General features: G+C 38.3%; 3 protein-coding genes across 4 annotated transcripts; 2 read left to right on the forward strand and 1 right to left on the reverse strand.

The window, feature by feature from the left end:
• Positions 1-12,076: 12,076 nt before the first annotated feature.
• LOC137725580 (mediator of RNA polymerase II transcription subunit 19a-like) lies at positions 12,077-16,242 on the reverse strand. Of its 2 annotated transcripts, none has more exons than XM_068464313.1 (7): positions 15,747-16,242; positions 14,748-14,814; positions 14,085-14,374; positions 13,723-13,953; positions 13,406-13,460; positions 13,099-13,240; positions 12,077-12,516 (listed from the first exon to the last, which is right to left on the reverse strand). In XM_068464313.1, the coding sequence occupies exons 2-6, from the start codon at positions 14,776-14,778 to the stop codon at positions 13,236-13,238; spliced, it is 612 nt and encodes a 203-aa protein (XP_068320414.1). In that variant the 5' UTR covers positions 14,779-14,814; positions 15,747-16,242; the 3' UTR covers positions 12,077-12,516; positions 13,099-13,235. The 2 variants fall into 2 exon arrangements, with proteins under 2 accessions (XP_068320414.1, XP_068320413.1); XM_068464312.1 differs by having other exon boundaries at positions 13,401-13,460; positions 15,747-16,238.
• A 2,136-nt stretch (positions 16,243-18,378) lies between these two features.
• Positions 18,379-21,503, forward strand: LOC137726149 (ribonuclease 2-like). The gene is made up of 9 exons (XM_068465025.1): positions 18,379-18,642; positions 18,782-18,810; positions 19,077-19,150; positions 19,434-19,535; positions 19,655-19,658; positions 19,842-19,933; positions 20,124-20,285; positions 20,614-20,713; positions 21,221-21,503. The coding sequence occupies exons 1-9, from the start codon at positions 18,419-18,421 to the stop codon at positions 21,256-21,258; spliced, it is 825 nt and encodes a 274-aa protein (XP_068321126.1). The 5' UTR covers positions 18,379-18,418; the 3' UTR covers positions 21,259-21,503.
• Positions 21,504-22,862: 1,359 nt separating this feature from the next.
• Positions 22,863-25,392, forward strand: LOC137726003 (ankyrin repeat domain-containing protein 2B-like). The gene is made up of 7 exons (XM_068464853.1): positions 22,863-22,895; positions 23,272-23,484; positions 23,592-23,740; positions 23,883-24,042; positions 24,427-24,519; positions 24,753-24,892; positions 24,987-25,392. Exons 1-7 carry the CDS (start codon positions 22,878-22,880, stop codon positions 25,084-25,086), a joined length of 873 nt encoding a protein of 290 aa, XP_068320954.1. The 5' UTR covers positions 22,863-22,877; the 3' UTR covers positions 25,087-25,392.
• Positions 25,393-25,595: the final 203 nt, after the last annotated feature.

Consider the following 25,595-nt stretch of genomic DNA (forward strand, 5'->3'; position numbering starts at 1 on the left):
ATATTTCGACGCTATCGAGAGGTCATGAGAAGGCCTAGAACTTAGTTGGAAAGTAAGCAAGAAAAACTTGTGTGGAAATGACTAATCATGTTGTCTATACGAGAGTAACTTTTATGCCAATGTTACATTCCTGTGACGATCCGTATTTTCAAAATGTATATATAATTATTAAAAAGAGTTTATCAGCTTGCCATCGAAACCAACCAATTAAAAATCAGCTACATCAGAATCGGCCGCAGAAGACGAAGAATAAATGTTAATGGTCTGCAGTTGATGTAAAACAAAGTTCCGATGGCGATGACAATAATGTTGAAAACTTGAATACAATCAACTCCATTTCTCCATGTCAGAAAACGTGTAAATACATAGGAACATTAAATTCGTAGTGCTGATTAGGTATGGGGACAAAGTTACTTAAAAGAATATTTGATCATTGATAATGCTACTACGGGGCTTTATGGTAGTGGCTAGTGGCTAGTGGCAAGCACACAGGCTTTATTATAGTGGCTAGTGGCAAGCACACAGTAGCCAGTAGGCCCACCTTCCCGGCCTTAGGCGCTTTTTTATCTACAAATTTAACTTTGTTGCTCTGTTGAAAAGATTGGTGGGTAATGAATGCCCAGTACATTAGTAGAAGTTTTCCAACATTGGTAGAAGTTTTCAATGCTCATGCAAAGTAAAATTGAATTTGTAAATGCATGGAGGTTGTATTGTCAAAGGAAATGCTGTAAACTTCAATGTGCAGTTAATGCATCAGTTTAAAGTTGCTCTATGGGATCAATAAGCGTCTTGATCATGTTTTAGTCTCAAATCAATGGAAAACTCTCTTCGACGTGGCCACGGTTACCCACCTTAACCTTAGTAAATCCGCCACGTGCCCTTATCTCTTTCAGTTAACGGAACTCCAAAACCTTGGAAGAAATGAAGGAATAACTTCTGTTTTGAGGCGTTTTGGGCCAGTCATGATAATTGTGAAGATGTGATCATGTATGCCTGGTCCAAATCTTTTGTTGGCGTACCCATGTTCCAAGTGGTCCAAAAAAATCCGATCAACCAGAATTGCTCTCTTAAATGAAGTCAAAGGTTATTCAGGGATCGACAGGAGGAGATGTTGAAGATCCGTGCCAAACTCGGCGTTCTCTCACATCTTCTGTCGGTGGATTCTATGGGAGTTAGGGGTAATCTTTTGCAACGTCTTGACGAATTGCTAGACCAAGAAGAATCTTTCTGGCGTCAAAAATCTCATGTGTTATGGATCCGAGAGGGGGAAAGAAACTCTTTTTCTTCCATAGACGAGCTAACAATCGAAGAACCAATAACCGAATTATAGGCTCACGAATGAGGCTAGGATCTGGGTTGAGAACGATCATGCTATTCTCTTACATTGACAATCTTTACTCATCGTCGGGGACTGCTAATTGTGACCTGGTGCTGAATTTTGTCGAACCCAGGGTCACTACTGAAATGAATAATTCTCTCAATCTCGGATTCCTTCATGAGGAAATCAAGGTCGGCTTATTCTAAATGAAACCTTCCACGGCACAGGGTCTATATGGAATGACGTTGTTCTTCTTCCAGAGGTATTGGTATATCACCAGGGCGACTTTGTCTTTTCTGTATTTCGGGAGAATCCTCAAACAAATTAATTACATTATGGTGTTGTTTATCCCTAAATAGAAAAACCCCAGGGATATGTCTCAATTGCAACCGATCAATTTGTGCAATGTCAGATTTCCAACCACTTATTCCTGCGTCGCAAGGGGAAACATGGTCTTTTGTCTCTCAAACTGAACATCAATAAAGCCTATGACCCTAGTGAGTAGAGCTACCTTAGAGGGATCATTTCGAAACTAGGGTTTTCAGATCGATGAGTCGATCTATTGATGGTTTTTGTCTCCTCCGTTTTTTACTCATTCATCGTCAACAGGTGCCCACGGGGCTTTATTTACCTTTTCTGTGTTCTTCGTCAGGGGGACCCCCTCTCTCCCTATCTCTTCCTCCTTTGCGCAGAAGGGATGTCGGCTCTAATGGATAATTTGGAACGAAATGGTTTAACGAGGGGTATCTCCATCTGCCCTGGAGCTCCGTCAATTAACCACCTCTTGTTCGCCGAAGACAGTTTGCTTTTTTGCCCAGCTAGGGATAATGAATGTCGATAAATCTCAAATGCTCTTTAGGTTTATGAACTCGCATCTGGGCAGAAAGTCAACCTACTCAAGGGTGAGGTTTGTTTTAGTAGGAATGTTAAGGCCCCGATCAAATCCCACTTTTCCCAGCTACTTAGGGTTAAGTGTGTGAGCAAACATGACAAATATCTAGGGATGCCTACTTTAGTGGGGCGAAATCGTAGCAATTGATTTGGGTACATTAAAGAAAGGTTGTGGAAACGTCTACAAATCTAGAAGGGTAAGCCTCTCAGCCTGCTGGCAAAGAAATTCTAGTGAAAGCAATTGCTTAGGCCATCCCCATTTACACGATGGGATGCTTCTTGCTCCCAAAAATTTTTTTATGATAACTTGAACAAGCTTATTGCTTCTTATTGGTGGAGCGGGAATGACGAGGAGAATATGATCCATTATAGCTCTTGGAACAATTTGTGCTCTCCAAAATCGGAAGGTGGACTTGGGTTTTGAAATCTGTGTGCGTTTAATCTGGGCATTCTCGCTAAACAGGGTTGGCGGATCCTCTCGAAGCCAAACTCTTTGGTAGCTTTTGTCCTTAAAGCTAAATACTTTCCAACATGCTCCTTTAGGTATGTTGGGATGGGAAGGAACGGAGTGGGACAGAACGCGCTGTCCCATAGAACGAAATTTGGTTAAATTTTTGTTCCACCTCCCATCTGGAAAGCTCGTCCCACATTTAGTGCGCCAAAGATAGTGGGATGCTCTGGTCAATTCGGATCCCTCATTCTGTTAGAAAAGTATTTGCGCTGCTAGGAAGATTCTCGCCTTGGGTCTTCGTTGGCAGGTTGGAGGGGGCTCTAGGATCAAAATCTGGGAAGACCTTTAGATACCTTTGTCGACGACCTTCAAGCTGTTCTCCCCACGACCCCCAGATTGCACCCTAACCATGGTGGCTGATCTCATCAATTCTGATCACCATTGCTGGAAGGGTGAATCCTTCAATTCTCTCTTCTCATCCGAAGAAGCTAATGTGATTCACTCTATTCCCATCAGTGTCAAATCACCCCCGAGCTCTCTGATGTGGCATTTCGAGAAGAATGGTCATTTTTCTGCGCGCAGCGCTTACCACCTAACTCAACAATGGTCTCTGCCTCTTAGCAGTAGGGCATCTTCGTCTTCTTCGACAGCTTATGCGAAGATTTGGGAGAAGATTTGGAATGCCAATGTCCCTCCCAAGGTAAAAGTGTGTGCATGGTGCCTTTGTAGGGAATTTGTTCCAACCTGCTCTAACCTTGCTCATCGTCATTTAACTTTGGACTCCTCTTGTGTTCTTTGTAATGGCCCCAAGGAATCAGTCATCCATATTGTGTGATTTTGCCCCTTTGCTAAATGCACCTGGTTGTCTTCCCCTCTTGGCTTGTCGATGCGTGATCACCATCCCCTTACCCTCCTGGATTGGCTAGATCCAATCATAACATTTCTTCCCTCAAACAAGTTGGATTTGGTGCTTATGATCTTATGGAGTCTTTGGGGCGCTCGTAATAAAAAATTGTGGTCTGGTACCTGCGAGAACCCTGACGTGATTGTTGGGCGCTGCTTAACTTGGTGGCAGGACTTCACCCATACTAGGTTGGCACAGTACATTCCCAATACCTCACAAAACATATGCCTCAAATGGTCCATCCCTCCTCCCAACTTCATCAAACTTAATATTGATGGAGCCTAAAACACGGATTCAAAGCTTGGTGGGTTTGGGCTGATTGTTCGAGATGATTTTGGTTCTTTTATGACAGCCATATGTGGTCATTTTATGGATACTTTCTCTCCCTAGCAAGCCGAGGCTTTGGCATTCCGTTCAGCAGTCCTGTAAGCGATATCGAGGGGTTTTCATCATATCATTTTTTAATCTGATTCACTTCAGATTGTGGAAGTTAGATAATTGAGGATATCAAGGTTTTTCTCTCTACAATCACTGAAGATTCTTTTACCCATGTTTGCTGACAAGCTAACGAAGTTGCTCATAGACTTGGTCGTTTTGGTCTTACGCTTAATCATGAATGTACTTGGGATGATCTTCCCACCCCCCCTGGGTTTTAATCATGGGCACCCTCATTGAGGATGTCCCTGGCCATGATTAGCCTTGTAAAGGTTTTGGTCATGAACATATCATCTATCGTTTCATTAATAAAAAATAAAAAATAAAAAATAAAATAAAATAAAATAAAAGCCTTCACACACATTCAACATTCTCTCATTGTTCATTCTCACCACACCTTCAAATTTCAAGACTCTCCCTAAACATGTAAATGCTAATTACGAGGTCAATGACATGATATTCAATTGTTGGTTTATGTTACTAGTAGAGCACACATCCAATATTTGCATCCCTCTTTGTTACTCATCTATAGAGTCAATCTCACAAAATTTTGACCCAAAAAAAAATGATAGGACAAGGATGAATTTGTTTTTCTTTTTTCAAAATTATAATGGGTTCAATTCTTTTTACTGTACAAAACTTAAAAGAAAAAAGAAAGTAGCGCCAACTGCCAAGCTTACCACTTAGAGAAAAAATTGTTTATATTATAATGGTTTTATTCTTTTTTTTTTTTTTTTTCGAGAAATCAAAGGTTGTGGAGTAGTTATAGATTTTGATAACAAAAAAATGTTGTAATTCTTACAAAATCCATGATGAAGTACGCATGGTTACGAGTTCGTAACAATTTTTTTTTTTTTTTAAGGGTTTAGGCTTCTATCAATTTGGGAGGTTTTGTTTTAGGATTTTAGGATTCGGGTTTAGACTACCAATTTAGGGTTAGGATTCATATTAGTAAATAATTTTTGTGTATTCAATTTCTTTTATATTTTTTGATGTTAAATAGTCATTTCATGTTAAGATACATGAGCCATTTAATAATAAATATTTATATGGATATACTCAACAATATGTAAGGTGCTACTAAAAATTCCTTTATAAAATAACTATTTCGCTTTAGTGGGGCAGATATCATTTTGGATTAGAAGAGGACACCACCTGTTAATGCTGAGCCGGGGTTCCTGCTTACTTTTGAAAATTCCTCATTTCCATCAGCTCAAGCCAGCTCCACCTGACACCTGTTGTGTGATGAAATTGAGGTTCCACCATAAAACCAATTGGCTATATGGGGAGTAGCCCAAGACCATATAAGCACATAGCAAACCTTGTCCCTCACCAATGTGGGACAACTCTCAACACGCCCCCGCACGTGTGGCGGATTTTCAAGCCTACACGTGGACAACAACTGGGTGACGTGGAGCGCGTGTGGCCGTTTGGCTTCACACGAGGACAACCCGCTCTGATACCATGTTAGCTACATTGTACTGTTTGGAAATTGAAAGAAAATCAAGAAGAAAGCTGAAGAGAAGAAAGATCAACACAGAGAGTTTTACAGAGAGATAGATTTAGAGAGAGAAATATGCTTTTGTATTAATTGATAGAATGAAGGTTACACAACTGTTTTTATAAGGGAGAGCCTAACTACTCTAACCAACTTACTAACTGTATTGCTAACTTGTATACTTAATATTGTGAACCGCCATTTGCACAGCCTTTGGCGCTCAGCACCCAGCACCCAGACCCCACACTGATGCAGTGATCCCTAGCGCATCACTCACTCCTTTCACTTCCTATACACTCTCATCTATTTTTATTTGTACGGTTACGTTTAAATCATGTCAATATTTTTTATTATTATTATTTTTTATCTTATTATCTTTATAAAAAAAATTAATATAAAATATTAACATGATTTAACCGTGATCGCACAAAATAGAAGAAGATGAGAGTGTATAAGAAGTAGGAGTGGAGAGAAGCCGGATCCGTCCCCAATACTGTCGCACCACTTCCGCCACCACTGTTCTACCTGCGCTTGGCACGAGTCCAGTGCAGAACACATCCTATGGTGACGACTCGGTTTAGTGACGGCATATTCAACCAAATACTTGCACTGATGTGTTTCAAAAATAAAAAATACTTGCACTGACAGCACTATTCGATATTCTTCTTCTCATGCTCTGTCAACGTCTATTAATTATCGAGAACCCACTTGTTACTCTCAAGCTTCCAAGCATTCTCAATGGCTCAAGCCAGGAATGAAGAAATAAATGTTTTACTCCGGAGGTTACAACTGAGTTTTTTCGTATCAAGTGTAATTCGGATAGTATTGTTGAACGTTTTAAAGCCGGTGTTGTGGTCAGGGTTTTCAACAGCGCCTCGACATTGACTACATATGCGGACACATTTAGTCATGTACCATTAAATCGGCTACTATTCGAACAATTTCTAGTCTTGATATATCTTGTGCATGGCCACATCGGTATTTGGATGAAAAAAAATGCACTCTTGCATGATTATTTTCAGGAAGATGTTTACATGACTCAAGCAGACGCCTCATGTAAGGTCCTAACGATTCAGTTATTTTTCTGTTACATGTCGGTTTTTGTTAGAGTCTTGCAAATTCTTCTCTTTTTATTTATCAACATTCTTCTTACATTATTTATTTCTTACTCTACACTGATGATATCGTGAATCGTGATAGTTGACATAAAGAACTTGTGGCCACTCAGTTATTTCTTAGGCTTACAGGTCACTTCGTTATTCAACCGGCCTCCACATTCATCAACTTAAGTATGCTCGTGATCTATCACATAGTTTGACATGGTTTCCCTTAAACCTGCTTCTACACAGCTTGCTGCCAAAATCTCTCTTACCGCGTATGATGGATCTCTTTGTCTCTCTCACCTCATATCGTGAGTTAGATGGTTTCTTGCAGTATCTTACTCTTACTCGTATATCTCCTTTGCCGTCAATATCGTTACGCAATTTATGATTTATCTCATACTACATATATGATTGCTACTAACCCCATTCATCTTTATGTCAAAGGTACACGATTCTAAAAAGTGCTAGGTGGTAGTCGGGCATTCAAGCCTCGGATCTTGAGATTAGGAAGTAACGGCACTGTATAAGAAACCGAGAGCCCGTCCATATGATGGGTGAATCGTCTTGGAACCTGGTCTCTGGGAAGAGATGTGCTGAATATACCATTTTTTTTCATAGTTTTTGTGTCATAGAAATCAAAATATATATTGGTCAACTCTTAATTATGAACATAAGTTGGTAATTTTGCAGGGGTGCCAGTGTGTTAATTTGTGTGTCCAAATAATTTTATTATGGGAAAATTAGAATCCCTTACAGTTTTTCTAGATCATTTAGATTAAACATCTGTGCCTTTTTAAATTTTGATTAAAGTGCTTAGACCAATAGTCACCTATATTTTTTTAAATTAAAATAATTTTTGAATTTATCATTTTATCTACATGATGCACTTTTCCTTATTTAGTGGAGATATTAGTAATTAAACTATATTTTCTCTTCTTTCAAATATGTTTTTTCGATCATAGTTTTTTTTTTTTTTTTTTTTATGTTATGCAAACATTTAATATTATTTCTTTTTCCAAATGGTTTTTTCTTTTTCAAATAGTTGGTTATCAACATAAAAGCTCCATGTAATTTTTTCAATTTTTTTGTGAAATTATTTTTTTTTGCTATTTTTTTAAGTATAGTTGTTGACAAATTATTATTAGGTACCATACATTACGTATATATTATCTGCGGGTACGTTTGAATTTACAAAAATCATTAATTGGTACGTTGATTTGCAATTTTGGTACGTTTTATTTTGTACACATTATGTATTGGTACGTTTATATTATTCTCAGTCCTATTTTCTCTTAACATACTAAAAGAAAAACTTATTTCGGTACGTTTGATTTTGGGGGATTTAAAAATATTTTAAACTATTTTGGAAAGAAAATATCTTAAATCGTAGATAATTATTGCTAATTTGTAGCATTATTGTGAAAATAAATTGAATCTAACCAACTTTTTTTTTTTTTTTTTTTTTTACAATTATCTCTAACAGAGGAGAGTGTAATCAAAAGGCTAGATTATAGGAAATTTGATACAATATAATGTGCATATAGCACCAAAATTATGACAAAAAAAGGTTTAATCAAATCACTAAAAGGCATGGATGTTTGATCTAGAAAATTCAAAACTAAGGCGCCTATATCAAAAAATCCCTTTTATTATATTAACTATAAATATTAAGGCTAATGCTAAGTAGACCAAATCTCCTAATTCAAAACCCTAAACCAAATGAAGTAGGATGAGTTGGCATAACCATGTCACTAACCCAGATTTTAAAAACTTTTAATTGCTTATTAAAATAAAAAAATAATGATAATTAAGATTATCCATTTGCACGTTTAACTATGTGGGACTCTTCTTCCTCCTTTATCTTCTCTACCGATTGCTCTCCCTCATTTCTCTTTGCTCCCTCCTTCCTCTAGTTCTGTGACATCCCACATCGCCCAAGGGAGTGATCCTTAAATGTATATTCCCATCCCTACCTAGCACGAGGCTTTTTGGGAACTCACGAGCAACTTCCCAGTGGGTCACCCATCATGGGATTGCTCTAGCCCCCTTCTCGCTTAACTTCGGAGTTCCTACGGAACCCAAAGCCAGTGAGCTCCCAAAATGCCTCGTGCTAGGTAGGGATGGGAATATACATTTAAGGATCACTCCCCTGGGCGATGTGGGATGTCACAATCCACCCCCCTTAAGGGCCCGACGTCCTCGTCGGCACACACGCGGCCAGGGTTAGGCTCTGATACCATATTGTCATATCCCGGCCCGGGGCGGATCATTTCCCGGGCCCGCTCCACCACCGTAGCACGATATTGTCCGCTTTGGGCCCCGACCACGCCCTCACGGTTTTGTTTTTGGGAACTCACACAAGAACTTCCCGATGGGTCACCCATCTTGGGATTGCTCTAGCCCCCTTCTCGCTTAACTTCGGAGTTCCTACGGAACCCGAAGCCAGTGAGCTCTCAAAAGGCCTTGTGCTAGGTAGGAATGGGAATATACATTTAAGGATCACACCCCTGGGCGATGTGGGATGTCACAATCCACCCCCCTTAGGGGCCCGACGTCCTCGTCGGCACACACGCGACCAGGGTTAGGCTCTGATACCAAATTGTCACATCCCGGCCCAGGGGGGACCACTTCCCGGGCCGCTCCACCACCGTAGCACGATATTGTCCGCTTTGGGCCCCGACCACGCCCTCACGGTTTTGTTTTTAGGAACTCACACAAGAACTTCCCGATGGGTCACCCATCCTGGGATTGCTCTAGCCCCCTTCTCGCTTAACTTCGGAGTTCCTACGGAACCCGAAGCCAGTGAGCTCCCAAAAGGCCTCGTGCTAGGTAGGGATGGGAATATACATTTAAGGATCACACCCCTGGGCGATGTGGGATGTCACAAGTTCACCAATGTGACTGCTAGCTACGGTAAGATCATATCATCCTTCTTCTTCTTTTTCAAATATAACCCCTGTTTTTGAAATGAAACCGTTTCAATGGTTTAGGTGCTTTAATATGGACATTAGAGAATCCAGCAACTCCACAAATAACAACGAAATGGATGATGCTAAGCTTTACAATAACTATGTGGGATCGAATTGTTTTTGTATTTGGCCAGAAGTTTTATGTCCTCGTGCAAATTCTCATCCTTAATGCACCTTACTTGGTTCAAGTCTCTTTGTCTTCCTTTTCATTGTTCCAGCTAGTTTATGGATATTCAATTCTTCTTTCGTATCTAATTACTTATACATGTCATCAAAGCCACTAGCTTTGCTTCTCTCAAGGTTTTTTTTGCTTCCTTCTTTGTTATCTTATACAGTTTTCATCGGTTCTGTCCTTGTATAAGGCTTTTCAACATTCATTCTTAGCCTTAATCTTATCTTGTACCTCCTCCTTCCACCACCAAGATACCTATTGATGTGGAGCAAAACCCTTAGACTCTCCTAATACCCTTTTTGCAACTTTTCGGATACAACTAGCCATGGAATCCAACATTTGGCTAGCGTTTCCCTCTAAACCTCAAACACATTGGGCAAGTACCTTATCTTTGAAAGTGACTTGTTTTTCTCCTTTTAAATTCCACGATCTAGTTCGTGGATATAACAAGGTATTTTTCTTCCTTTTATCTCTTTTGGCATGTACATCCATAACCAACAATCGATGTTGGTTAACCAGACCCTCCCCTAGTATAACTTTGCAGTCCTTACAAGTTATAGGGTCCACCTTCCTCATTAGAAAGAAATCTATTTGTGTTCTTGATGACCCACTCTTGTTTCTCTCTCTAAAACCACGGCCACCATGAAAACCTCTACAGTTGTCTGTCTCATTACCTAGATGCCCCTTTAAATCTCCTTCTTTGAGTAGTTTCTCCATCTGAGAAATTCCTTGAACCAATTCTCAAAGACCTTCCCAAATTTCTCCTTCAAACTCCTATCCAACCCCAATTGAGATGCATATGCACTAACCACATTGATGAGTATTTATCCTATCACAATCTTGATTGCTATAATTCTCTCCCCGACCCTCTTAACATATACAACTTCTTTTGCTAGAGTCTTATCCACAATGATGCCAACACCGTTTCTCGATCTATTTGTGCCCGAATATCAAATCTTGGAACCTGAGTTTTCAGGATCCTTCGCCTTAAGACCAACCCACTTAGTTTCCTTGAGGCACAAAATACTTATCCTAGAAACTCAGTTGGAGCCCGGAGCACAAAGCAATATAAACATGTAACTCTGTAGTATGATGAGTTGCAGTAATTAGTGAGCAACTAAGAAAACTCACACTAGAACTTTGTCCAAGTAAAGACTGAATATTAAGCTTGCGTAGCCGACGAGATTATTCGAATTATTAAGGAACTGTGTTTGTGCAGACCTGGAGGAAAAAGTTGGACTTCCTTCCAAGTGCCTAAAATTTAGTAGTCCACAGTGATATTTGGAAGTAGCAGGAACGATCAAGCATATGGACTAAAATTTGGTTCAACAGCCGGAACCTTACTACGCTGGGGAAACAATATACAGAATCTATTAAACAGCTATAAATTATGCTCCATCAAAAGGCCTGCGAATAAACAATCTTCTTGAACATCCATAAACTTAGGTGCATTCAACAATTCATCATAAGTCAGTAGGCATAGAAGTCCCAGAAAGCCGCCCCTTCGTTATAGAGGTCAGCAGAATGCTGGACGCAATCGAGTTATAGTTTTCGGCAGTTAGTTGGGATACACATACCTTGAGAATGAGCAAAGGCCTAAAGATTAGAAGCAAAACATAAATCTGAACGCTTTTCTTGAGAACGAAAACTTATCACTTATACCTCCAAATAAAATCAAGATAAAATCCATAAGAACAACCTAATCATTTTGTTTTTCCCTTCGAATCAACAACGAACAATGTACTACATGCCTCATAAGCAAAATGCTCTTCCAAATTCCAATATATTTGAGCTACTAAATATGTGACATCAAGTGAACGAGCTGCAATCCTTCTGTCGCCTCTCATTCAATCCCAACATGATAACATCTCAACGTAGGATTAAGCGTCCAAAGATCTAGATGATGATGATCAGAGTTAAACTGACTAATTTTTTTCAGGTTACTCCTGTTTTCCTCACCAAAAGGTGCCAGAAACAACGAACCATTTTCTCTTCCTTGCCACTTGCATATGTCGAGGAAGGCTTCTCTCAATGAGGGTTTAGTAAAACTGGACACTGACAAGAATGGTTTCTCTCATTAGTCACACACAAGGCTAGACCGCATTTCCAAAGTCGCCATCTTGGAGGGTTGGGGGATACTATTTGTGTTTCAGCTGCTACTAACAAACAAACCCGAAAATATATAGAACCCTAACCTAATATGAAAAAAGGCCTGAAAAGTTTCCTTCATGACCAAGCAGCATAGAAGAACGATGTCACGCACTGCAAAATACAATACAACAGCAGGAATAATGATCGTCTCGAATACCTATCATCACGTCTTTTTTCTTTTCCAATTTTTTTTTTTTTTTTTTTTTTTTTTTTTTTTTTTTGCACAAAGAATATTTCACTGATACCAATTAGAATTTAGGTGAGAACAGAAGCCTAGGCGTTAGCCGTTGAAACAACAAAACAGGAACAAAAGGAATCATATGTACAATCTCTTCCTAAACCTATTTTTCCCTACAACTGGAAGCTACAAAGTACAAACTCTCCCTCAAATTATAAATTCTGGACTTCTAAAAAATGCTAAAATACAGTAATACCATGGACATAGTACATCCAATGTGCCATGAAAACAGAATAGCATAGTTGTTTGCAAACTACTGGCAGTCATATTAGATCATTGTTATTATACAAAGAAGTTCACTTTCACTACCTTTTACCTTTAATCCACATTTTTTTCAGCAGGTGAATTCACCTTCGTCACAATCTTTAGTCAGTTCAGAAGTTATTCTGCACATAAACCAAAAAGTATCATGTATCCAAGTTCCATGGCAACAATACAATACTACGCATACACCTATTAAAAGCAGAATGTTTGTCAAACAAGAGAGTGGAGGTTTTGGCATGGCGTAATTGTTTTAAACAAGATCTGCACATACAGAGTACTTATAAGAAACTAAAAAGCCCACAGAACTACATCACATGCAAACTCTTGCCAGTCCCCAAATGCATATTTCTCAACAACATATTACAAAGGAATATTGTTTTTACCACACAGATGAGATGAATAGTGTGCACATGCATTGCGTTTGACCAACCTCAGCTAGTACTACATCTAACTTCCTCAAACTAGACAAAGCCGTTTAACTCATTCTCTAATTTGCCTTCATATTTATATATCGTTATTTCCATGCCAACCTCAACTGATCACATATTACAGAGGCCATAAAGCCATATCAAGTGTGAATAAAAATGAATAGTTGACCCATCAGTTTGTGAAGAGGAAAGAAATAAAATGGTGCCAGTGCAAGGCAGAAACTAAAAGTACTGAGTATCTTAACCTAAATATACAGGAAAAGTAAAGGTGTGTACCTCAAGAAACACAAAATCAGGTGAAAGACCCCTCCAGACTATGCACGACAACCATTTGAAGAAAACAAAATTACTAAAATATCCCCTCATTTCAGCCAGCTACCTTGATTGCACCAACTTCATCAAGTTTTGAGCTCTTATGCTGCAAAGATAGTGAGAAACAGAGACCTTGGTTAAATGTAGACGCAAAGGAACCATACAACAATAGTGGGCATATCATGCAGATCCCAAGTAAAACATTCAAGAAAGGATTGGAGATACAAAATTGTAAATCCAAATGAAAAGTTCCATGTTTATATTACCTTACTTTTTTTGTGTCTGTGGACATCATTAAGATCGTCATCTCCATCATGTTTCCTTTTCTGTGATTATACAAGTACCAAAACTAAAGCATGTGAATCCCTCTGAATATTCAACTACATTTGAAAAAAATTAAATCTGGTGTCGGTGAATGGAAAAACTGTAATTAGATCGTGCAACAAACAATGGCAGTTCATAACTTCAGACATTATCAGAGTTACTTGGATAAAAAAAAATTCAAAACCATTCTTTTATTGTCGCTCTTGTATATTACCAGGCGCTTAAGAGAAGGAATTTAACAGTACAGGTGTACCAGTTTCTAACCTTTTCATGTTTCTTTGAGTGATCACCGGCCGGATCATGATGCCCACCTTTATCCTTCTTCTTATCCTTGTCTTTATCTTTACTTCGATCTTTATGACGGTGTTTACGCTTCTTGTGCTCTTTATCCTTCTCTTTGTCCTTGTCTTTGTCCTTGTGCTTTTTGTGTTTCTTCTCCTTGTCTTTAGACTCACTCTTTGATTTCCCTGCAATAGTCGGAGTCCCCTTATCTGCCTATAGAAGACAAAACAACATATCAATTACAATGAGAACATGGAAAGGAAAACGGTTTTGAGGGACTAAATATCTATTGGAAAAGAAGAAATATAACAGACTGTCATCCATTATAAGTAAGAAAGTCTCACAAGTGGCAGATCAATAGGAGCCGTTTCTCTAAGATGGAAAGCCTCTCTGAGAGTATCTAGGTCAAAAGGCTGTATGCGTGGTTTCGTATCCCGGGGATATGATGTACTCTGGATAAGTTGATCCAACTGCATCCCATCTCCTTTTCTGATTTCCGTGTCTCCCACCACATTGTGAAGATAGTGTGTGTCTGATATTGATACTGGAAGTGATCGCTTGCAGAAAAACTCATGGTGGGGAAGTAACTTGTAGTGACTAATGAGATCTACAGCACCAGTCAACTCTTTTGGTCCTGTATCCAACAGAATTTCATCAGATAAAATAAAATTCTCTTAAATTTCAAAACATGCATTCACTGACATAATAGAAGCAAAACACTCAAATTCTCAGTAGATTGAAATAAGTATACTTTAAGAGAGGTTTTGTTATGAAATTTGAGTATCTGAAATTAAATTTTAAATATGTAGTGATAGCTTATCCAAGAACCACATGGCTCTCTGGATTAGTTCAAAATTAAGTGCTATACATGAATAAATGAGGTTTTGAAGAGTGCTTCAACTATGAATAGTTCTGTTAAATATGTAATTAACTACCAATATAAATTCACCCAAGAAGGGAATACAAAGAAAACCGTAATGGAACACCATATTGAAAAAACGTTCTACCTCGTCCAAACTTTGTTCCTTCAGGATCCATGGGTCAATGTTTCATGAAGTGGTGGCCCACTAACAACTGTGATGTCACATAAGAAAACATGAGTTTGACAGACCATAGAAATATCAATAAGTAATAAAATCCAAAATAAATAGGGAACATGTTCAAAGTTTTTCTCCAACAAAGTATAATAATGTCTGAGTATAATATATTCAGACAAAGAGGTGCACATTCAGAGCATACCTAGCACTTCAACTTCTATCAAAGCCACTCACATATCTAATACCAAAAACAGCAGGGGATGACTCTGGCAGGAGAAAAAAGCACCGTACACTAAATTGTATGCGTCATAACCAAGCCAAAGTATACAATATCGAGCTTCCTATGCTAATTTCTCTCCCAGAGAACCCAAATAAAACAGTCCCGCAAATAAACCTCGGGGATGCTTTCAAACACTCAAAGACAACCGCTGAAAAAACTTACGTTGACTACTCAACAAGGTCATCAACGTCCACAGAAGAACTCAGAATGCTACCTTACTAATCCAACAAAGATTTTGCTTGGCTCCTTCCTACTATAGATTCACGCAGCACCAATCTAAGAATATCACCAATAACTCTACACCCACTGCTGTTTTAACCGAACTAGGGCAAGCGGCTAAGCATGCAACAAGGTTTGAATTTCACTAACAGTGACAGATTTGATTGCCATATTTTCTTAACCAAACGACACGAATATCACCACAACTTTTCGGATAAATCTCTATTGTTACTGAAACTACCGGTCAATACATAACGAAATCCAGCAACTTTTCGGATAACCCAAAAGCAAATGTTTGCAAAAACAACAAATGGGTAAGTGTTCAAAATCTTGATATTACAAAAGATGAAAACTTGGACAAAGTACCAATTGCACAGACTTCAAAACACGTAGAAACACACAGAAATCCAACGCCTTGAAACAAGTACGAGAGAGAAAGCGTGGGAAAAAGGGTAAAACAAAGAGCAGACCTCTGACATGGATCCCGAATTGCTCTCGAACTAGTAGCGACCCAGATCACGAGGGCAAAATTGTAATTAGAGCTCGTTCCTCCTTCCTCCCCGGCTGCCCAACACTTTAAAAGCTGCCAAGTACCAAAATTCCAAACCCCAATTGAGTGATTGACGAACAAAGCTCGAAGAATCAAAACGCCCAGCAGAACGCGAATAGGGTTATATGTTGGGGGATTGTAATTGACCTGAAAATTGAAGCAAATTACGGATTCCCAATCTGCTGGGGTTTGGGGGTTCGGAAGAGTGGTGCTGAAATTGTCAAGTTAGGGCTTTTGCAGATCGAGAAGGTTCGAGAAAGAGCGAGGGGAGAGAGAGAGTCGAGTATTGGTGAATACGAAGGTGGTGGGGAAGACAGAGGAACAGAGTGGTGAGAGAGAGGAGTATGTGTGTGTCTAAAATTTAATGATTAATATACAAATCCAACTAAAACTAGGGTTTGGACTTTTGGAGTTAGAGGGTTTTCAATTTCTATTTCCAGACTTCTTTCTGAGATTTTTTTTATTTCTTTAATAGTTTTAGTCCTTTTCTGCCATTTTCCCAACCAAAAAATGGCTTGGCAAATCGCTTGTAGTTCATTGGTTAAAATTTGTTTACCTTTGTAATCAATCTTGGAACTCGATTGTGATCACATTTTACTCACTGAAACTCAAGAGTTGTCATTTTGCTTCTTAGAACTCGATTTCGATCACATTTTGCCCTGCTAAAACTCAAAAGTCGTTACTTTGCTTCCTGAAACTAAATTTCGATCTTAATTTGCCTCTTCAAACTCAAAGATCGTCACTTTATTAAACTTAATATTTACTTCACTTTGATTTGTTTATATGTATTTCATTAAATAATTGTTAAGTATACGTACATAGCATAATTAAGGCTCACTTATTGTTGACGTGACACAATTATAAAGTTCACATATCAAATCAAATAGTGCCACATAGATTAAAACGAAAAAAATAAGAAAATTTAATTTTTATATATTGTAAAGCATTCATCCCTTTTCCTCCATTATCAGCCACCTTATCATTTGTTCTATTGATTTTGTTATTTCTTGTGTTCTTAATGGAGATGGTTGGTGAAGAGGAACGATGGTTTCTTTTTTTCTTTTTTTTTTTTTTTTTTTTTTGGTTCTTTGTTTACTTATCATTTATTTCAGGAGGAAATTTGGCATAATGCTAATTATAAATGTTGAATGGATGAACTTATTCTAAAAAAAAAAATAGAAATAAGGCAATGTAAGTGACATTTGAGGTTTAATAAGTAAAGTGGCGATTTTTTTTTTTAGTTTCAAGGAATAGATCGAATTTCAGGGAGTAAAGTGATAACTTTTGTGTTTCAGGGGGTAAAGTGATATCAAAATCGAGTTTCAAAGATTAAAGTGATAACTTTTAAGTTTCAAAGGACAAAGTGAGATTGAAATTGAGTTTCATGAAGTATAGTAAAAAATAAGTCTAAAACGAAATAAAAAAGCTTATCTTAATTAAAGAGGACATAAACTTTACTTTTCAAGAAAATAGAAAAAAAGGATACATAAGACGGAAACCTCTCTAAAAACAAAATCTAAAAAGTTAGAACCTACAAAACAAAACAAAACAAAAAAACCAAAAATATTAGGATAAAAAAGAAGAAGAAAAACACTCGGGCGACAAACTAGTAGGCCGACGAAAGTTCAGAAGGGCATGGGGCGTGGGGTGAGGATTTAGGGCGCGCCAATGGTGTCTCAAATGGCCTATGGCTATGGGATTCGCTTTCGTTACAATTCATCTGATTTTGCATCATTTAAATTCTTTGTTGATGTACCTTTAACTAGTTTCCTTTATTATCTGTTTGGCTTGTGTGTAGTATCAATCTCTTCTTCTTCTTTTTTAATTTTTTAACAAATAATATTATTTACACTAATAGAGATGGACGAACTTAGTCTCACAATAGGCTAACAATAATATGATTCAAATTCGCATTTGGCAAGAATCGAATGAAGACCTCTCACTTAATGAAGAGCAATACCATTAGACCGTAATACTAAGTGATAATAGTTTCCATAATTAATAACATTTTGTAATTGTATTGTTTGCACTGATAACTATGATTATAACATTTTGTAATTATAATTGCCACGTAAAATTAGAACATGGGACTAATTTATCAACCCGCACATAATTTAGAGCCCCACCGAAACACAAACTTCAAGCTTTAAATCATCAATTAAGGATTCAAGTTAAACTAAAGAGTCATTCCCATTTTCTAAACTCGAATCCTAACCCTACATTCCAAATTTCCAAAAACATGAATACTATAAAAAGAAGATAAAACTATAAATCAGTCTACAATTTCAAGTTTTATATTTTATGTTCATAAATATCGTCATATGAAACTTGAAACACGAGAATATAACAAAGAATATCTTTTTATTCCTTTACAAAAATAACTCCAAAACAAATGCAAAAAGAAATATAAAACAAAACAAATTCCATTAACGTCCGTTACAACTTACACAATGATTGGAGAAAGCGTGCCCATTCGGGGCTTTTTCCCGTTCGCCCAACTGCCCAAGTAACCTGACGAATCTACCCTTAACCGCCCCTATAAATCACACCAGACGCTCCGAAAATCAAACAAGCTCTCCCATCTCTTCAAAAATGGCTATTCTCTCTGCTCAAGTCGCCTCTGCAGTAGCACTGATTGCGGTGGCCGCTTCTCTGTGCCTGATCGACGCCAAGCCAGCCGGAATCGGAATCGAAATCGGAAGCAGAGGAGGAGGAGGGCAGAGGGAGTTCGATTACTTCAACTTGGCCCTGCAATGGCCTGGCACTTTCTGTCGGCGCACCCGCCATTGTTGCTCCTCCAATGCTTGCTGCCGCGGGTTCATAATCTTTTCGTTATTTTAACTATTAATTTCAAAAAGATTGATTTTTTTTTTTTCGTTTTGGTTGATTTTAATTTGGTAAATTAGGTTGAGCTTTCTGAGTTGATTTTCTACTTTTGGGTTTTTCTTGTTTCAGCTCAAATGCTCCAACCATGTTTACAATCCGTAAGTATTAAGCTTTTGTATAATATTGTGTAATGCAGAGATGAAAAGCATGAGTTAAGTTGACTTTTCAGTTGAAGTTCAAATATTTTGATTAGGGCTTGTTGGTTCATGTTGTTGGAAACTAATTTCTTTAATTGGGAATTCAGAAGGCACAAATATGTACGATCAAAGTCGTCCAACCCGTATTTTATCCATTGACTGTTGTTTGATGCTTTATTTATACATGTGAGAGATATGCTAACTGGCGTTTAATATGTGACTGGCAGATGGATTGTGGCCTGACTACAATGATGGAACCTGGCCTGCCTGTTGCACACAGAAAACCTTTGATGATAAAGAGGTGTGTATTTCTTATTTCGTGTCTACATGGTTTGTGGGTTGTGAATATTTTTGAGACTCTACTTGCTCACATAAAGTAATCGGGAACTCCGCAAAAGAAAGATTTTCTTTTAGCACATGAGAAATATGTAATTAATACTGATTAACTCGAATATAGTACCCACACTAATGTCGCTGTATCTTCAACTACGGTGCTTAAACAGAAATGTTTAAATTTTCATTTTAAATGTCTCTTGTAGTGGTGGTCCGTAAATCTCACCACTATCTCTTTATCTACTGTGTAGATCTCAACATTGCACGATGCTTTAGATAAATACTGGCCATCTTTAAGCTGTGGTAAACCATCATCCTGCCATGGTGGAAAAGGATCATTTTGGGGTCATGAGGTGATCATTGATTGTGGACTTAATTTCTTCTCCAATTCTAGATGACCCTTACTTTGAGCTAACTATTCTTCATTCTTATGTTTCCGTGATGACTGAATTGCATGGTATTACAATGGCAGTGGGGTAAGCATCTTTGCCTTTTGCCCTTTGCTGCTTAATAATGAAAGTCAGTTGTTTGTCTGTAGCCTTTGCTTTTAAAAAAATTTGCCAAATGAGTACAGACCTACAAGCAATGACCTTTTTTTCTTGGCATGCATCACTTTTGCAAGTTCTGATTCCTGCGTTCATTATCATTGTTTCTTGCAGAGAAGCACGGGACTTGCTCCTCTCCAGTAGTTGGAGATGAATACAATTACTTTTTGACAACCCTCAATGTCTATTTTAAGTACAATGTCACTGTAAGTTCTAGAGAAATGGCTATTTTGTATATTCACACTATCACTGCTGTATTCACACTTGGCTGTCCATCATTTGTTAATTCATTCATACCCATTATTTTTTGGTTCTTAATAGAAAATTGGTTTAATTTGGAGTATGTCCATTTTATGTATTTGGTGTGTAATGGTAGTTTCCTTTCCCTGTCCTCAGCAAATCCTGAATGAAGCAGGATATGTACCATCCAATACTGAAAAATATCCTCTTGGAGGCATTGTTTCTGCTATTCAGAATGCTTTCCGGGCAACCCCGAGGTTGGTTTGCAAAAAAGGGGCCGTGGAGGAACTTCATCTATGCTTCTACAAGGATTTCCAGGTTTGCCTCCTATCTAGAGTTCATTTAGATCCTATCTTTAACTGAATCAAAGAAAATATACACTTGTACGTCGGGAGTTAATTTCTGTTGTTTTGATGGGAGGGGGTTATACATCTTTCCGGCGTATTTTACTTCAGGCATTTGTGACTGGAGTTTCAACAATTGAATTAGGTCGTTTCCTAAAAATGTTGAAAACTAGTAACATATTGGACAATGAGATTATGTTTAGATGGGCATTAATGAGGAATTCCATGGTCTACTTTCATTATGGTCTTTTATTATGTGCAGAGATTTTCTCATGTATTCTGATTTTTTTATGCTACTGCAGCCTCGGGATTGTCTGGTTGGATCTGGCAGTCTAAGTGACAAGTTAGCTTCAAGTAGCTCATGTCCCAGTTTTGTCAGCATACCAGCATATGCATCATTGGGTAACTTTCTTTAACCCATAGTTATCTGAAAGTAGATTTATTTGTACAGCGTAGGGCTGCCATTTTTCTTTCGAATTCCAGATTTAAATTTGGTTTGAAATGTTCATTATTTGCGGATAGCGTGATGTAGATGGCTTTCTTACTTGCAACAAAGCTGGTAATCTGGATTCAAAAGGACTGCCGTTGGGGATTAAAATGTTTGTGCTTGCTGGGGTTTTGGGTTTTCTTAACTTTCATATCGTCATGCTTCTATCAGTTGCCTGTCCTTTAGGGCTTTCAAAAAAACATTCTTAACATACAATATAACGAAAGCCTGAACATATGATAGTCGATCTCATGTTCATCTCCAGGCCATTGGGGGCGTACATTCGTGAATTCATAATTTTGAACCTTAATCATCATTCAACAGTTCTTGAATAAATTTGTCATCCAACATTCATTCTAGCATAATATGCTAGTAAATATTGTTATAGGGCTGTAGATAATTCACTTTTTCTCTATGCTCAGGGCTTGGCGGTGGTGAAACTGAGATTTCAAGTGCCTGATGCTGATGTTCTAAGATCTTGGCAGAGGTCGACATGTTGTACATTGATCAATTCATTTAAGTTTATTTCTTGAGCAAAGCTACGAAACTCAGTCCATCTGTATGCTACAGTGGTGGTGTATATTCAGACCCCAAAAGTTGGGAATGCTTTGCATAGCATTGCTCTTACAGAATTATGCCAGAATGCAATGTAAATTCAGAACCCAAAATAAAAAGTGGTAAATTCTTACCATGCAACTTATTAAACTCTCTCTCTCTCTCTCTCCCCCGACAGAGGTGGAGGTGGTTCAGCCGCCCATATATTCTTGCTTTGTACTTCACTGCTGCCGGCTGTAGCCCCGTAACATAATTGCAAAGAGCAAATCAAGAAAGTTGGTCTTCACAAAGTGAGCTCTTTCTATTAGAAAAAGATAAGCCACAACAGATCAAGAAAAGGTTTTTAGATTGGCTGTATTGTCTTGGTCCAAACCCTAACCTGTAGGTCCAGGTCTGCCCCATCTACCAAACGCTCTGGTTGACCAGACCTTTGGACGATTTAAAGTTACACGAAATCCATTTTACCTTCTTTGATCTTAGTAGGTTCATTTGGGAAAAACACTTCCGTTGATACGCGTTTTTTGATGGAAACGCTTGAGATTCTCTTAGAAGCTATAGTGATTCCTACAAACACCTCTAAAGCACTAGAAAATGTTCACTGAAAGCACTTCTAACTTTTCGTGTCAAATGTTTTCGATGATTATGAAAGTGCTTTTAGCCCTGTTATGCTTTTAGACCTTCCATATCGTTTTCCTTGATAGGGTAAATCAAAAAAGTTCAAGTAACAAGAACAAGTGGAGGACTGCAAAGGAAGAAAACTGAAATGCGAAAATCATTATTTGTCTGATACTTAATATAAGCTTTGAAACAACCCATATTCTTCCATATGTCACAAATCCGAAGTGCGTGCTTGGAAAGCAGTAGTTTGGTCTTTGGTGAATGAGAACAAAGCTAGGTCATGCGGCTCCCCTAATGCTTACATTTCATATAGGTTACCTTTTTTGCTTAAAAAATAGATGTTCTGAGAGCCCAAAGTATATGGCATGTTGATTACAACAGCTGCATATTATTCTTATCAACTCCCACTGCAATATTGAATCATTTGTCAACTTCTTCCAGGTATATACATCTACTCAAACATTCGTACGATCACCCCACTACTTCACCTGTTTTCTTCACCCACCTAGAACAAGAGAGAGAAACAGAAAAAAGAGGAGAGAGATGAAAGCATTCATAGGTTTCATCATCGTCTTCATCTTTGGCTTATCAGCCACTGTGAATTCACAAACAGATTCCTGCAGCTCAACTCTTAACCTGCAGAATGTCAATCTGCCATTTGATGCAGCTTCCCTCAATTGCCTTGCTGTTTGGGATGCTCTTAACTACATCCTCAGAGTAAGTCAACCGCATCTCTTCCATCATTCATTCATACATACATAGATACACGCAAGGATTCTCTTTACTCAAGGTTTACGCATGTCGAGAAAATCTCACTTATGCACCATTTTATTGAACTTCGATCAACTGAAATTTTCTCAACTTCCAGAGGGTGGATTTCCTCCCAATCCTTTTGATTTCTCAGCCATGACTGGCTTGCTGAATGTATGTTATTGCTTCTATTACGTTTTGAGTTTGAAAACAGTTGAATGACTGAGCATGGGAGAAGAATAATTTCGATTATAATTAAAAATTAAAAGTACAATTTTTCCAATTCTCTCGGACCTCTATAGCTGCGCATAGGCTTTTTTACGCTGAATTTCAGGGAGCAATGTGCACTATGCCATCCATTTCACAATGTATTGAATTCTCTAGTAATGGGGGGCATTATGCCTCGATGTGAAATGGGTGAAACTGTGCTACCAATCCAAAACTCAAATACTAGTATAACTTTAAAAAATTTAATGTTGAGAGCTTGAGTTCTGAAGTTCAATCAGTCTGTGGTTCTTGCTCACAAGTGTCTTCTATGTCATATGCACAGGATCCTAGCATTAAGGAACTAGCTGAACAGATATCAAAAGATCCTTCATTCATTCAGATGGCAGACCAACTTCAGAAAATTTTTCAAGGTGTGTCAGTTGATGAAGGTGTCCCTCAGTTTGATAGCCAACAATACTATTCCACCATGCAGCAGGTTATGCAGAATCCTCAGTTCATGACCCTGGCTGAGCGCCTCGGTAATGCATTGATGCAGGTATCCGGTCTCTCTGCATTCGTGATTATATTTGATTTATTCTTAGTGTTGTGAATGGAATTCGTTTGATTGGTTGAATTTCAAGCTTATTGATTTTTCTACTGCAGGATCCATCTATGAATACTATGCTTGAGAGTTTCGCCAATCCATCAAACAAAGATCAGCTTGAGGAACGCATGTCACGTATCAAAGAAGATCCTTCTTTGAAGCCTATTTTGGAAGAAATAGAAACTGTTGGTCCAGCTGCTATGATGAGGTTAGTAATCCTAGATTTGTTATGGAAGTTGGGAACTGTATGCTTTAGCTTTAACTTTTTCTTTTTTAACACATGGTATTGGAATTGGGTTTAATTGAGTACAAACTTTGGGTGAGCTAAAGAAGGAAATTCTGCTTTGCAGATACTGGAACGATAAAGATGTTTTGCAGAAGTTGGGAGAAGCAATGGGTCTTGCAGTTGGGGATGCAGCTACTTCTGCTGAACCACCAGAAGAAGCTGAAGATGCCGGAAATGAAGATGAATCAATTGTTCATCAAACTGCTAGTGTTGGTGATGTGGAGGTAGAATACACCATTGTCTGTTCTTAACCCCTTCACGTGCCATTTAGTTGGATCTTGCTGTTAATAAGAAATTTTGCAATTGAAGAATGATTATGGTATTTGAAAAATGTCAGAACTTACCCGGATAGCACCACCCTTTTAAATATGTTTATCTATTTAAAAAAAAAAAAAAAAAAAAGTTATTTCTGTTTTCAAACTCATTGGTTTTCACCCCAGGCTCTTCATGCTAATTAGGCCTATTAGTTAGCTTGCATGAGTTCTGATTTCGTAGCATTTGGTGTCAGGGAGTATACCTGTGTGTTAAACTTTGATTTGTATATATTTGACATGTCTAGTCCAAGTTAGCAGATGTGCAAGTGCTTAAGTTTTCAATCTGTCAAATAGGGTTTGAAAGCTGCCCTAGCCTCTGGTGCTGACAAGGATGAGGAAGATTCAGAAGGGAGGACAGCATTACATTTTGCATGTGGATATGGTGAGGTATGAGATCTTTCAGAGTCCCTCTCTTTTTACTTGTTTCTGCATGATGATACTTGTTATCGTCGGGTGGTGAAGCATTTGCGCATATGGGTCAATAATGCAGTTCGGATACGAGCACGAGCTATTGCTAAAACTAAATGCGCATGAAGAAGAAGGGGTTGGGGGATAGAGTACCTTTAATGGTTTTCTATCTTAATATACGGAGGTATTTATATGTGTCTATATCATTTCAGGTGAAGTGTGCTCAAGTTCTTCTCGAGGCTGGAGCAAGAGTTGATGCTCTTGATAAGAACAAAAACACCGCACTTCATTATGCAGCCGGTTATGGCAGGAAGGAATGCGTGGCACTTCTACTTGAGAATGGCGCAGCTGTGTAAGCCCTTTGTTAAAATTTAAGTTTTCTATATGAATTATATTTTTCCCCACTCTTAGGTTACTCAGTACTTTCTTGTTTCCGGAATCTGCAGTACTCTCCAGAACATGGATGGCAAGACTCCGATCGACGTTGCCAAGCTGAACAACCAAAACGACGTACTAAAGTTGCTCGAGAAGGACGCCTTCCTGTAATTCTTCATAAAGTCGTTGTTGGCATATGCTTACGGTTGTTTCACGTTAGGCGTATGCTGGTTTGGTTTCATTCCGCTTGCACGATTGGATCGGCGTGAGGATGTAATCAGCACCATAAGTTAATGCGTTGTCTATGTTATGTTTACCTTTTCTGATTCCTGCATTGCTAGAATTTGTTGGTAACAACCTAAAGCATTCTGATGGGAGACATGGAACGTGTTGTGTGGCATATGACAAGTAGCTTCCCTTGTTATTTTGGGATTTCATGTGACTCATTGTTAAATGAGAGAAAAATGAAGTTGATAATTGATTGCGTGTTTATGTCAAGTGATATGGCAAGTGATGTGTATATATGTCACGTCAATTAATGAACTTATCTCATTTCTTACTTTAACCCCAAATGCTTCAATATCATGCAGCTCAGTAGTTCACTTGTTGAGCAGGACTTTGCCTTCCAATCGTTTATGTAGCTAGAATTCTTTGTGCCCACCTCGTAAATGGTGATTTCA

Source organism: Pyrus communis, chromosome 2, assembly GCF_963583255.1.
Source record: "Pyrus communis chromosome 2, drPyrComm1.1, whole genome shotgun sequence".
Classification (NCBI taxonomy): domain Eukaryota; kingdom Viridiplantae; phylum Streptophyta; class Magnoliopsida; order Rosales; family Rosaceae; genus Pyrus; species Pyrus communis.